The sequence below is a fragment of the Podarcis erhardii genome (genome assembly GCF_964252035.2).
Source record: "Podarcis erhardii genome assembly, chromosome: 14".
Classification (NCBI taxonomy): Eukaryota; Metazoa; Chordata; class Lepidosauria; order Squamata; family Lacertidae; genus Podarcis; species Podarcis erhardii.
In genome coordinates this window covers 14,574,344-14,587,636 of record NC_138503.1, presented here as the reverse complement: position 1 = coordinate 14,587,636, position 13,293 = coordinate 14,574,344, and the positions used below count along the sequence as shown (strand labels likewise).

The 13,293-nt window shown below is 43.0% G+C and overlaps 1 protein-coding gene across 1 annotated transcript in view; it reads left to right on the top strand.

Annotated features, from left to right (window-relative positions):
* The window catches only part of ATP8B4 (ATPase phospholipid transporting 8B4 (putative)), a 132,445-nt gene that overhangs the window by 88,408 nt on the left and 30,744 nt on the right, over nt 1–13,293 (top strand). The window contains exons 16-18 of the mRNA XM_081838756.1: nt 2,621–2,786; nt 10,324–10,512; nt 12,951–13,066. Of these exons, the coding sequence (XP_081694882.1) occupies nt 2,621–2,786; nt 10,324–10,512; nt 12,951–13,066 (471 nt within the window). The remainder of the gene's footprint in view (nt 1–2,620; nt 2,787–10,323; nt 10,513–12,950; nt 13,067–13,293) is intronic.

Genomic DNA, 13,293 nt, shown 5'->3' with positions numbered 1-13,293 from the left:
TCCTGGAGGTGCTATTGAACATGATTAGAAAGGATCGGTCTGTACAAGGAATTGAGGTCGGAGTGAAACAATATAAACTGAAAGCTTTTGCAGATGACTTGGTATTAACATTACAGGAGCCAGTCTCTAGCACTAAAAGAGTGTTAGAATTAATTTCTGATTTTGGTCGGGTGGCGGGATTTAAGCTGAACAAGCAAAAAACTAAGGTTCTAGCAAAAAATTTGACAACTACAGAAACAGATGAGTTCCTGAAAGAAACAGAATTAAATGTGGTTAAAAAAGTAAAATATCTGGGGGTGTATCTGACCTCTAAAAATTTGAATTTGTTTAAAGATAATTATGAGAAATGTTGGTCAGAAATCAAAAGAGACTTGGAAATATGGTCAAGATTGAAACTTTCCTTGTTGGGCCAGATAGCAGCTATAAAGATGAATGTATTGCCGAAAATGTTATTCCTGTTTCAGGCCCTACAGATCGTGGACAAAGTGGAATGTTTTGGAAAGTGGCAGAGGGATATTTCCAAATTTGTTTGGCAGGGAAAAAAGCCCCGAATAAAGTTTAAAATACTAACTGACGCGAAAGAAAGAGGGGGATTTGCCCTGCCAGACTTGAGGTTATATTATGAATCTGCAGCCTTCTGCTGGTTGAAAGATTGGATTTTATTAGAAAACACTGATGTCCTAGATCTGGAGGGGTTTGATAATGCTTTTGGGTGGCATGCATATTTGTGGTATGACAAGGTTAAAGTTCACAAACTGTTTAAAAACCATATTGTCAGAAGAGCAATTTTGATGGTCTGGACAAAATATAAGGACTTATTGGAGAGTAAGACTCCGAGGTGGCTCTCACCGGTGGAGGCTAAGGCACGTAACAGACTTAACATGGAAGCCTACTGGCCTAAATATTGGGAAATAATTGAAAAAATTGGAGACAATTGGAGGCTGCTGAGCTTGGAAAAACTGAAAAACAAGGTGCGAGATTGGTTGCATTATGCTCAAATCCAGGAGGTTTTTAAAGTGGATAAAAAGGTTGGATTCCAGGTGGAAAAATCGAAACTAGAGACAGAACTGTTAGAGCCAAAAAATAAATTACTTTCGAGAATGTATAATTTGCTGCTTAAATGGAATACACAGGATGAGACAGTCAAATCCGCCATGATAAAATGGGCACAGGACTTGGGGCACAACATTATGTTTGAAGACTGGGAAAGGTTATGGAACACCGGAATGAAATTTACGGCATGTAGTGCCTTGAAGGAAAATATTATGAAAATGATATACCGGTGGTACATGACCCCAGTCAAACTTGCTAAGATATATCACCTGTCTGATAACAAATGTTGGAAATGTAAAGAGGCGGAAGGGACATTCTTTCACCTCTGGTGGACTTGCCCGAAAGTGAAGGCCTTTTGGGAGATGATTCATAATGAACTAAAAAAGGTACTTAGATTTACCATACCTAAGAAACCGGAGGCCTTTCTTCTGGGCATTGTGGACCAGAGAGTACTTAAGAAAGATAGAACTTTTTTTATGTATGCTACCACAGCAGCAAGGATCCTGATTGCTAAGCATTGGAAGACACAAGATTCACCCACGCTGGAGGAATGGCAGACGCAGTTGATGGACTATATGGAACTGGCCGAAATGACTGGCAGAATCCGAGACTTGGGAGAAGAAACAATCGAGGAGGACTGGGAAAAATTTAAAGACTATTTGAAAAAACATTACAAGTTGTATGAATGTTAAAAAATGCACTTTTTAGAAATTCTTGCTTCAGCATTGGTAAATTAATGAAATGGAAATTAAGGTACAAGAAGACAAAGGTGGAATAATGAAATAACTTTATTATGTTTAAGTTAAAACATATAAGATTTGGGTTACAATAGTTTTGAAATTAGGTAACATGATAAAATGAAAGATACAATAAGCTTGGAAATAAGTTAACAAATTGCTGATATTTTGTATTACAGAGAATGCAGGGTTTGGAGGATGTGGGGAAGTCCAATAGATGTGTTGGAAAAAGGGATTATGGAAACTTGTAATTTCTCTACTGTATTTTTCTATCTATGTCTTTATTTCTTTTTTCTGTATTTCATAAACTTAATAAAAATATTATATATAAAAAAAGAGAAAAAGAGAAAAAGACAATAGTCCCACTTCACGGAACACAGTAACACAAACATCCTGTCTCCATCACTCCATCACTCCATTACTGTGATAGACAAAAATCCCATGACTGCAATCATGGAGCAGGAATTCTAACAACAAGTGCTGCTCTCTCAGCAGTGGAGTGACATGTTACTAGTAATGCGCTCCTTTGAGCAGTCTGGCCTTTGCATTCTGCACTTATTGCAGCTTCCAGACCAGATACAATGGCAGCCCCACTTAAAGTGTTTTACAGTTGCTGGGACTCCTGCTTGCTTGCATGCCCCATCAGTGACACCTGCCAAAAAGGTAGGTTCACTCTGATCAGGACTTAGTTGATCAGCATCCCTAGATATTTTATTTTATATCTTGCTGTGCAAGTTCCACTGTAATGCTGAGGTATTTCAGTTTCCTGCAAGAAAGATCCCCAACCTTACTTTCTTCTTATCATTTTCCCATGTGCTTTTATTTCACAGAAGAAAACGCCTGTGGATTTCTCATTCAATCGGCTAGCAGACAGAAAATTTCGCTTTTATGACCACAGCCTAGTTGAATCCATTACAATGGGAGACCCAGAAGTCCATGAATTCTTTAGGCTGCTTTCTCTCTGCCATACAGTCATGTCCGAAGAGAAAACCCCAGGTAACCTAGATAAATATGTATGCTTTAATTTATTTGGGACATTTGTATATCTCTTGGTGATTCAGATTTCGAAGTGGTGTTATGTAAAGACAATCCACAGAAAATGGTACAAAACAATAAATATTTATCATAAAATCTGAACATAAAAAGAGTTGGCTGGATCAGGCTAATGACCCATCAAGTTCTGGAACGTCTTCTCGCAATGTCCATGGGAATCTTGCAAGCTGAACTGGGGCACAACAGCATTCCACTTCTGATCCCCAGCAGCAGCTTTTCAGAGGTATTGTTGTTGTTTAGTCATTTAGTTGTGTCCGACTCTTCGTGACCCCACGGACCAGAGCATGCCAGGCACTCTTGTCTTCCACTGCCTCCCGCAGTTTGGTCAAACTCATGTTGGTAGCTTCAAGAACACTGTCCAACCATCTCGTCCTCTGTCTTCCCCTTCTCCTTGTGCCCTCCATCTTTCCCAACATCAGGGTCTTTTCCAGGGAGTCTTCTCTTCTCATGAGGTGGCCAAAGTATTGGAGCCTCAGCTTCAGGATCTGTTATTCCAGTGAGCACTCCAGGCTGATTTCCTTCAGAATGGATTAGGTTTGATCTTCTTGCAGTCCAAGGCTGCTTTCTCTCTGCCATACAGTCATGTCCGAAGAGAAAACCCCAGGTAACCTAGATAAATATGTATGCTTTAATTTATTTGGGACATTTGTATATCTCTTGGTGATTCAGATTTCGAAGCTTTTGAATTATGGTGCTGGAGGAGACTCTTGAGAGTCCCATGGACTGCAAGAAGATCAAACCTATCCATTCTGAAGGAAATCAGCCCTGAGTGCTCACTGGAAGGACAGATCCTGAAGCTGAGGCTCCAATACTTTGGCCACCGATGAGAAGAGAAGACTCCCTGGAAAAGACCCTGATGTTGGGAAAGATTTAGGGCATAAGGAGAAGGGGACGGCAGAGGACAAGATGGTTGGATAGTGTTCTCGAAGCTACCAGCATGAGTTTGACCAAACTGCGGGAGGCAGTGGAAGACAGGAGTGCCTGGCGTGCTCTGGTCCATGGGGTCACGAAGAGTTGGGCACGACTAAATGACTAAACAACAAAACAATACAACAACTGTAATATCCATGACATCCATTCGTCTTGACACATTGAATGGTTTATAAAGCTATAGGTGAATCATTCAAACCATATCTTTATTTCTCTTGTGTGTGACAACTATTCTGTCCATGGTTTTCCTTCCTATCCTTGTAAAATGTTATGTCTATCTTTTCCCAGCCGTTGCTGCTCTCCATCATGCCTTGGGCGGAGCTAATATCCCAAGGTTGTTTCAGAAGTTCTCCATTGCTCCGTCCCATAGTTCATTGTTTTGCAACTTCAACAGCAGCTACAAAAACCACACTGTTCCAATAAATATCTCTGTGTTACCTTTGTAGAGCTCAGCTAGGAGGAGAATGGAATGAAACCAGAATTAGTTGGCTCTCTGGCGCCACCTAATGTTCACCTCCTAGCCTTCTGCTCCAATAGCCTCAAAGGGCTCCAGCCTCCACTGGCTTAGATGATTCTGCTAGGATTCTGTCGTGGGTTCCCCTCAGGCTTCTTGGCTTACTCCATACCTCTCCTACTCCGTTCATCATGGAGAGAAGGTACCAAGTGAATGTGGAGAAGCCCATGCTTGAATGAACACAATATTTCGCGACCCTGCTTGAAAGTAGGCTTCCTCCAGCAGGTCCAGAGAACCTCTGAGCTCAAATGAAAAATGAGAAGGGAGTTGAAGAGGTAGTATGAAAGCCCCAAATCTGTTCTTAACCTGTACCCTGGGTACAAGTGGCCCAAAAGCATTTCAGAGAAAGAAGGGGGAAGAGGAAGAGACTATCAAAAGAGTGGGGTACTGTAGTATAAGATGGTTACGGATTTTTGTATTCTTTTCGGAACCCACACAATGCATTCCTAATAATTATAAATTAATCATTAAATTTATAGACCTTCGTTAGAGGATCACAGGGCAGTTTACAGTATAAAAACACAAAAAATGCATAGCATAATAACAAAGAAAACACACACACACACACACACACACACACACACACACACACACACACACCCACCCCAGTTTAAAAGGTCATGGATTGTTTCATTAGCCAAGATGAATGTTTTTGCCTGGTGCCTAAAGACATTAGTTAAATGCAAACCCTAACATAATTTGGTGTTGAATATGGCTGAGATATTCTCATGCATTGTGGGATTGTTGCTGGCGATGGTGATTGAAGCCTGCCTACAAAGGAATATTTTGCTTTTGCTGGATCGTATTGTGCAGTCCACTGCTATGACAAGATTTGACAAGAAAGAAATGGGCCATACTCTAGTGATTAACTCAGATACAACACGTCTTGGCTTGCCCTTGCCCGTATCTGTTTTGAGACATGATCTCATAATGTGTAATTGTCTTGCTTTGGTTTGTATGGATGCAGATTTTTTAACTTCAAACAGCGCAAAGTCTTCCATTCATGGTTAAAAGCTTTCTTGCCGATTTGAAGTTGATTGAAGTTGATGAATATGTTTGGCTACAACAAAAGTCAGGGTCTTTGAGTTTGAAAAAACTGAGCCATTATAAATGAGCTGTGCTGGCTACTAGTAGAGCTTTGGTGTTATATCTCTTTTAAAAACACTCGTTGCAGATCAGACTCATATTTTTTGCCCGTGGTAGGTTGGTGCAAATTTCTTCTCTATGTTCACTCTTCAAAATACAGCATGGTCAATATGGTGTAGCGCTTAGACCAGGCATGGCCAAACTTGGCCCTCCAGATGTTTTGGGACTACAGTTCCCATCATCCCTGACCACTGGTCCTGTTAGCTAGGGATGATGGGAGTTGTAGTCCAAAAACATCTTGAGGGCCAAGTTTGGCCATGCCTGGCTTAGACCATTGGTAGGCAAACTAAAGCCTGGGGGCCGGATCTGGCCCAATCACTTTCTAAATCTGGCCCACAGACAGCGTGTTTTTACATGAGTAGAATGTGTCCTTTTATTTAAAATGCATCTCTGGGTTATTTGTGGGACATAGGAACTCGTTCATATATTTTTTTTCAAAATATTGTCTGGCCCACCACATGTTCTGAGGGATGGTGGACCGGCCCCCTGCTAAAAAAGTTTGCTGACCCCTGGCTTAGACCAAGGAAACCTGGATTCAAATGTCTACACATTCATGATGCTCATAGGCCTAAAATGAGACATTTCCCTGTAAGCAATCTTGGGCATCTCGGAGCAAAGGCAGGATATAAATGTAACAAAAGAATGGTAATAATTACCAAAAATAATTAAGCCTCCATGTCAGTTGGTAACAGTAAGGTACCTATTCTTTATAAGGAGATACAGTACTTACGGTGGCGCTGTGGGTTATACCACAGAGCCTAGGACTTGCCGATCAGAAGGTCGGTGGTTCGAATCCCCGTGACGGGGTGCGCTCCCGTTGCTCAGTCCCTGCTCCTGCCAACCTAGCAGTTCGAAAGCACGCCAAAATGCAAGTAGATAAATAGGTACCGCTCCGGCGGGAAGGTAAACGGCGTTTCCGTGCGCTGCTCTGATTCACCAGAAGCGGCATAGTCATGCTGGCCACGTGACCTGGGAGCTATACGCCGGCTCCCTCGGCCAATAAAGAAGTTGTTGATGTTGACTTATTTGTCCCATGTCTGGATTGAATCCATTGCTTTTTTCAGTCTGCAAAGAATACGTAATTAAATACTCCCCCTTTAAATTGTGTTTCCTTTGCACTGGAGGGGACATGGGTGGCGCTATGGTCTAAACCACAGAGCCTAGGGCTTGCCAATCAGAAGGTTGGTGGTTCAAATCCCCACGAAGGGGTGAGCTCCCGTTGTTCAGTCCCTACTCCTGCCAACCTAGCAGTTTGAAAACATGTCAGAGTGCAAGTAGATAAATAGGTACCACTCTGGCGGGAAGGTAAATGGGGTTTCTGTGTGCTGCTCTGGTTCGCCAGAAGCAGCTTAGTCATGCTGGCCACATGGACAAACGCTGGCTCCCTCGGCCAGTAAAGCAAGATGAGCACCGCAACCCCAGAGTCAGCCACAACTGGACCTAATGGTCAGGGGTCCCTTTACCTTTACAGTACTTACATGGGATGCTTCCAGGCAACCTGTTTGTTCATCCTAACTTGATAGGCAAAGTCAGCTATTTAGTGAGCATTCATTCTTATTTGTTTGGCGGAAATTAGATGATGTTGTGTCAAAGTGTGTGGTCTTACACTTTCCAGTGTATTTTACTCAGCATTCTGGGGACATGGGTGGCGCTGTGATCAGATGGGCGGGGTATAAATTATTATTATTATTATTATTATTATTATTATTATTATTATTATTAATCACCCTCTCCTGGTGATCATGGGAATCATCTGGATGCAGTGCATGTCACAAGGTGACCCTTAACCTTAGTCAACCCCAGCCAACAACCAGCAGTCAGGCTAATTGATTTCAGGATACACACCTGATGCTTATGTCCAAACCATCTGACATCTGTAGTTAATGAAGCTGTGGCCTTATCCAATCCCAAAATTGCTGTGCTGTGTCTTACATTGTGCAATTGCATGTGCACCATGCCTGCCTCTGGCTGCATTGCAGCCCACATTCTCTATCCACTAGCGCAAGAGCCCTTGCGCCGGCGGATGACAGAGTTTAAACATTGCACAACAAAAGAATCCGACACAGAGTTGGGGGAGCTTGTTGTGCAATCTGTTGTGTAATCTTTCGCAACGTACTTGTGTTTTCCCCTTGGGCAACAGCGTATTGTTTTGTGCAATCTGCTGTGAAACAGTCTTTGGGAATGCACTTTTGTTTTCTCTTGTGAAACCACATTCTGCCATTGCAACAAGTATACCACCGTTGTTGTTGTTTAGTTATTTAGTCGTGTCCGACTCTTCGTGACCCCATGGACCACAGCACGCCAGGCACTCCTGTCTTCCACTGCTTCCCGCAGTTTGGTCAAACTCATGCTGGTACCTTCGAGAACACTGTCCCACCATCTCATCCTCTGTCGTCCCCTTCTCCTTGTGCCCTCCATCTTTCCCAACATCAGGGTCTTTTCCAAGGAGTCTTCTCTTCTTATGAGGTGGCCAAAGTATTGGAGCCTCAGCTTCAGGATCTGTCCTTCCAGTGAGCACTCAGTGTCTTTAAATCAGTAATACACTGGGCATAATAACCCGTTGTCCTTTTGTAATGGTTCAGGAGGCCGTTGTCCTTCCTTGCTCTGTCTGCTTCTACTGTTAGTGCCCCTCCCATTTCAGTAGCCCATTGAGACTCAGAAAGATAGGGAAATCCAGCTGTGGGTGCATGCCCTTGTCTCAGGGCTGCCAGCATCGCCATGCATCACATCCATACATTCCATGGCTTCTCTCGCCCTGTCTTATAGCAGGAAGGGTACAGGTTCCATTTGCTGCTTGAGTGCTCGCCTGGACAACGTGTCCTTCTCACCCTAGGCGAGCTGCAGATTAGAAGCCCTGTACGAAACAAAAACTCATTTATATTTCATTTGACATGTACCGAGGTTAAATTAAGCCCTGGCAACAAAATAAGTTTCAGGGTTGATCCCTGGCTTGAATTAATCCCTACTGCTGAGCCCGTCACATGAATGTGCTTGAGAACGACATTTTATATTACAATGACTAAACTTTGATACTGAGGAAATTACTCATTTTTATCTGTTTATTGGCGAGATCTCAGACGAAATCTCCTGACCTTTCAACAGATGCAGTTTCTCAGCCATAAAAGGATATATTTTTATGCTTATTTACTGAATCACTTCAGTAGAATCAGAGTGCGTGGTTTCAAAAATCTTGCTCTGCGTCTTGCAGCAACACATGCCTGGTTTTTTACCACATCGCGAGACGCCCACATGTGGGGTTTGGAACCGTCCTGGTTCCTTCACATTGAATATCAGTCAGATACTCTTTTTTGTGCTTTGTACTCTTATGCATCTAAATTTAAATTAAAAGACCACGATTCCCATTAATTACAGCACAGCTTGATTGGACGGAGGTAGAGAATCACCCTGTGACTTTGGTCACATATGCACCATTCATTTAGAACACATTAACAGTCATTTCTTCCTCCAACCTTTGTGCAAACAGATCAGGATGAATGCTTAATGAACAGGTCCTCTGGTCATTTCCAGTCATTTCCCTCAAAGCCTCTGGCTGGAAGCAACTGCAGTTTCTCTTATAGTGACATGCCCTTCAAGTGATTGTAACATATATATGGAAATGTGACCTGTTAAGTTGTGGGTGAACATATTAGACGACACAGCAATTCTTCAAACAGCTCTTGTTTATTCACAGGCCAGAACAGAACTGAACTGAAGGGTTCAGCCAGCCTGCTTATATAGAGCTCCACTAGAACGCAACAGTAACCATTTTCTGTAACTATCCAATCACTGAACATCACTTTCAATCCCTTATTTGCATATGTGGACCTGAGTGAAAACTATCTACCCTGCTGGCCCAGGGTGAGAACTTCAGTACATAACACCACCATTTGTTGTTGGTGGTGTTTAGGCGTTTAGTCCTGTCCGACTCTTCGTGACCCCATGGACCAGAGCACGCCAGACACTCCTGTCTTCCACTGCCTCCCGCAGCTTGGTCAAACTTTATGTGACCATAAAGGTGGGCTTTAGCCGACTGAAGCCCCATCTCCATCAACACTATTTTTATTTTAATGTATATCCTGCCCTTTCTCCTGGAGGGACCCCAGAGTGGCACTTCAAACAGTCACAGCTTCCCTCAAGGAATCCTGGGAACTGCGATTTGTGAAAGGGTGCTGAAAGTTGTGAGGAGACCCCCTATTCCCCTTGCAGGGCTACAATTCCCAGAGTGGTTTAATAATCAGTTCCTCACCCCAGATAACTCTGTCAGTAGTAGGTTCTTAAGTCCATTTTTTATCTATTAAATAGTTTGTTTGGTTTTTTTGGGGGGGGGGGAAATGTTTCGTTTCCTGCATGGTTATTCTTGAATACCACTACAGTGGTACCTCAGGTTAAGAACTTAATTCATTCTGGAGGTCCGTTCTTAACCTGAAGGTACTATTTTAGTTAATGGGGCCTCCCGCCGCCGCCGCCCCGCGATTTCTGTTCTCATCTTGAAGCAAAGTTCTTAACCCAAGATACTATTTCTGTGTTAGCGGAGTCTGTAACCTGAAGCATCAGTAACCTGAAGTGCCTGTAACCCAAGGTACCACTATATTAAACATATTTTAAAACAGTTGCACATGTAAAAACAGTTGCATAATTCCATATATAAAAAAACAGTTTAAAACAACAGCACATGCATAAAATCAATTCTGTTACAAGATAGATACCAACTGGGATACATTTTTTAGAAGGCAGGTTGAAAGAGGAATGTCAGCGAAACAGCAATAGAGTAGGTGCCATGTTGATACTTAATGAGATAGCAGTATATAAGTAATTTAAAATAATAATTTGCTAAAAATTTGTCTTTTGTGTTCTTTAACAGTGGCTGAGTTTTCTTTCTTTTTCTCTTAGATGAATTGATTTACCAAGCACAATCGCCAGACGAAGGCGCTCTGGTGACTGCTGCCAGGAACTTTGGTTTCATCTTCAAGTCTCGAACTCCTAAGACTATCACGGTGGAAGAAATGGGCAAAGTTGTCACTTACCAGCTGTTGGCAATTTTGGATTTCAATAACACCAGGAAAAGAATGTCTGTGATAGGTACCGAATGCAAATCCCCCTTCCCCCTTGTTTTATATTTGTATTTTGAAAGCATGGTGGTGGAAACAGAGCATTGACTTCTCCAGGAGTGATTTCCCTGCTCAGCGCATGACATGAGAGCTGTGGACATGATCCTAATTCATATGAAAAAGGTTGGGCAGGGCTTGACTTGACTGGGAACTGTTGGCATCCGTCTGTCTCAAGAGACAAAGGAGTGGGGCTGCCATCATTGGGGTAGCATTACTTGGTGGCAGGAACAAGGCAGGGCTATGTTGTTGTTATTGTAGATCACTCTCCAACAAGTGGGTGCTCATAGTACTCAGCATTTGAATATAAAATAGGGACATGGGTGGCGCTGTGGTCTAAACCACTGAACCTCTTCGGCTTGCCGATCAGAAGGTCAGTGGTTCAAATCCCCACAACAGGGTGAGTTCCCGTTGCTTTGTCCCAGCTCCAGCCAACCTAGCAGTTCGAAAGCACGCCAGCGCAAGTAGATAAATAGGTACCACTGTGGCAGGAAGGTAAATGGCATTTCTGTGCACTCTGGTTTCTGTCACGGTGTTCCGTTGCACCAGAAGCAGTTTAGTCCTGCTGGCCACATGACCCGGAAAGCCGTTTGTGGATAAACACTGGCTCCCTCTGCCTGAAAGCGAGATGAGCGCCGCAACCCCGTAGTCACCTTTAACTGGACGTGCGCTGCTCTGGTTCACCAGAAGCGGCTTAGTCATGCTGGCCACATGACCCGGAAGCTGTACGCCGGCTCCCTTGGCCAATAAAGTGAGATGAGCGCCGCAACCCAGAGTTGGCTACGACTGGACCTAATGGTCAGGGGTCCCTTTACCTTTATCTAACTGTCCAGAGGTCCTTTACCTTTTTTACCTTATAAAATACAAAATAAAGCCTCAGCAATTTAACCATGTATTTGCTGTTTCTGGAGAGAGCCTAGCCAGTTGCCATGCACCTCCATTTTAAATATTTTGATCCCTTTTAATAATATAAGCCATAGTTGGACCCAAAGATGCTCTTGAGGTGCCCTCGATTTTTACTGCTTTCCCTTTAACCGCACAACTGCGCACTAGGCTTTGCAAAGTTACCAGAAACCTGCTTATGGATTCTCTTGCACAACAATGTTCTGCTGGTGCAAAGAGTTTGCTGGTGGAACAAGTACACCATTAAGTGACTTTCATTTAGCATGACTTTTTGGCTACAAAAACGGGACACATCAGATGTTTCTTATCCCACCATTGGGATCTTGGAAGCCTTTAAACATCAGCTGGGCAAACACCATTCACATGGGTTAAATAATAATATAAGACATATTACTTTCTTTAGCAATATGCTGGAAGCTTTCCCCTGCTATCCAAATTGTGATAGCAGAGAAGTGACAGGCATCTCTTACGGATAATAAATACATAATAAAACCCCTCACAGTTGTTGTCGTTGTTTCCTTAAAGACAGAAAGAAAGAAAAAGTTTGGATAATTATCCTAAGGATATAAACTATACAAGCAAACTGTCACGGCTGAGAAATCTTCCTTTCAAATTGATGGCTGGTGGTGTTTAAAGAACAAAGTGTAAAAATAGCCTATAGAGTGAAAACTGCCATACTGAGCCAGGCTCTGAATCTTCTGTATAAACCAACCCCTGCTTTGTTTATCCTGACAGTGGGGAAGCATCCTTGTACACTGGCCTGGCTCAAAATATACCCTACCCTTGTTTCTTGGTGTCCTCTCTTCCCCCGACATCGAGAAAGTTCTGTTAACAACAGTAAATTAGTACCACGTAAAACTACAACTTTGCACCATATCAAACTGCAACGGTGCAGTTAGGTAATTTTAGTTTCTGAACTGAATGGTGTTTTTTTGGGGGGGCGGGGTGTTCCTTTAGATAGTAGGGTACCCACCCCTGCCTTACAGTAACCCCTTGTGGGAATTGATTAAAATTACTGTTCTAAGAAGGAAAATTAAGAATAGAAGATGGTGACTTTTTAAGCCACCTTTATGAACTGATGCAGGTGGTGCTGTGGGTTAAACCACAGAGCCTAGGACTTGCTGATCAGAAGGTTGGCGGTTTGAATCTCCCGCTATGGGGTGAGCTCCCGTGCTTGGTCCCTGCTCCTGCCAACCTAGAAGTTCGAAAGCACGTCAAAGTGCAAGTAGATAAATAGGTACCGCTCCGGTGGGAAGGTAAACGGCGTTTCTTTACGCTGCTCTGGTTCGCCAGAAGTGGCTTAGTCATGCTGGCCACATGACCTGGAAGCTGTACGCTGACTCCTTCGGCCAATAAAGCGAGATGAGCACCGCAACCCCAGAGTCGGCCACGACTGGACCTAATGGTCAGGGGTTACCTTTACCTATGAACTGATTAATGCAATATTCCACACACCACGGTAATCATAAAGTCTTCAGTTATTTTTGTTGTTCTCTCTTCATTTTCCAGTTCGAAACCCTGATGGACAGATAATGCTTTACTCAAAGGGAGCAGATACTATTTTATATGAAAGGCTTCATCCATCAACCAAATCTCTCAAGTCTTTAACTTCAGACCATCTTGCGGTAGGTCCATATTGTTTAGAAGCCAATGCAAGGGCTTCTAAAGTATTAAGTATAAATGAAAAAGACTTTGGCATGCTTCACCCAAACTGACAGTTCTGACCGGCGTGGGAAGGAACTTGATTGAATGCTGTCCCCTTCAGTCCAACCTGCCCATAAAACCTAGCATAGTATGGAGAAGGCTAGCCTAGAATTCTTCTCTCAGAAATCCTTCCTAGGGGCAGGATTCC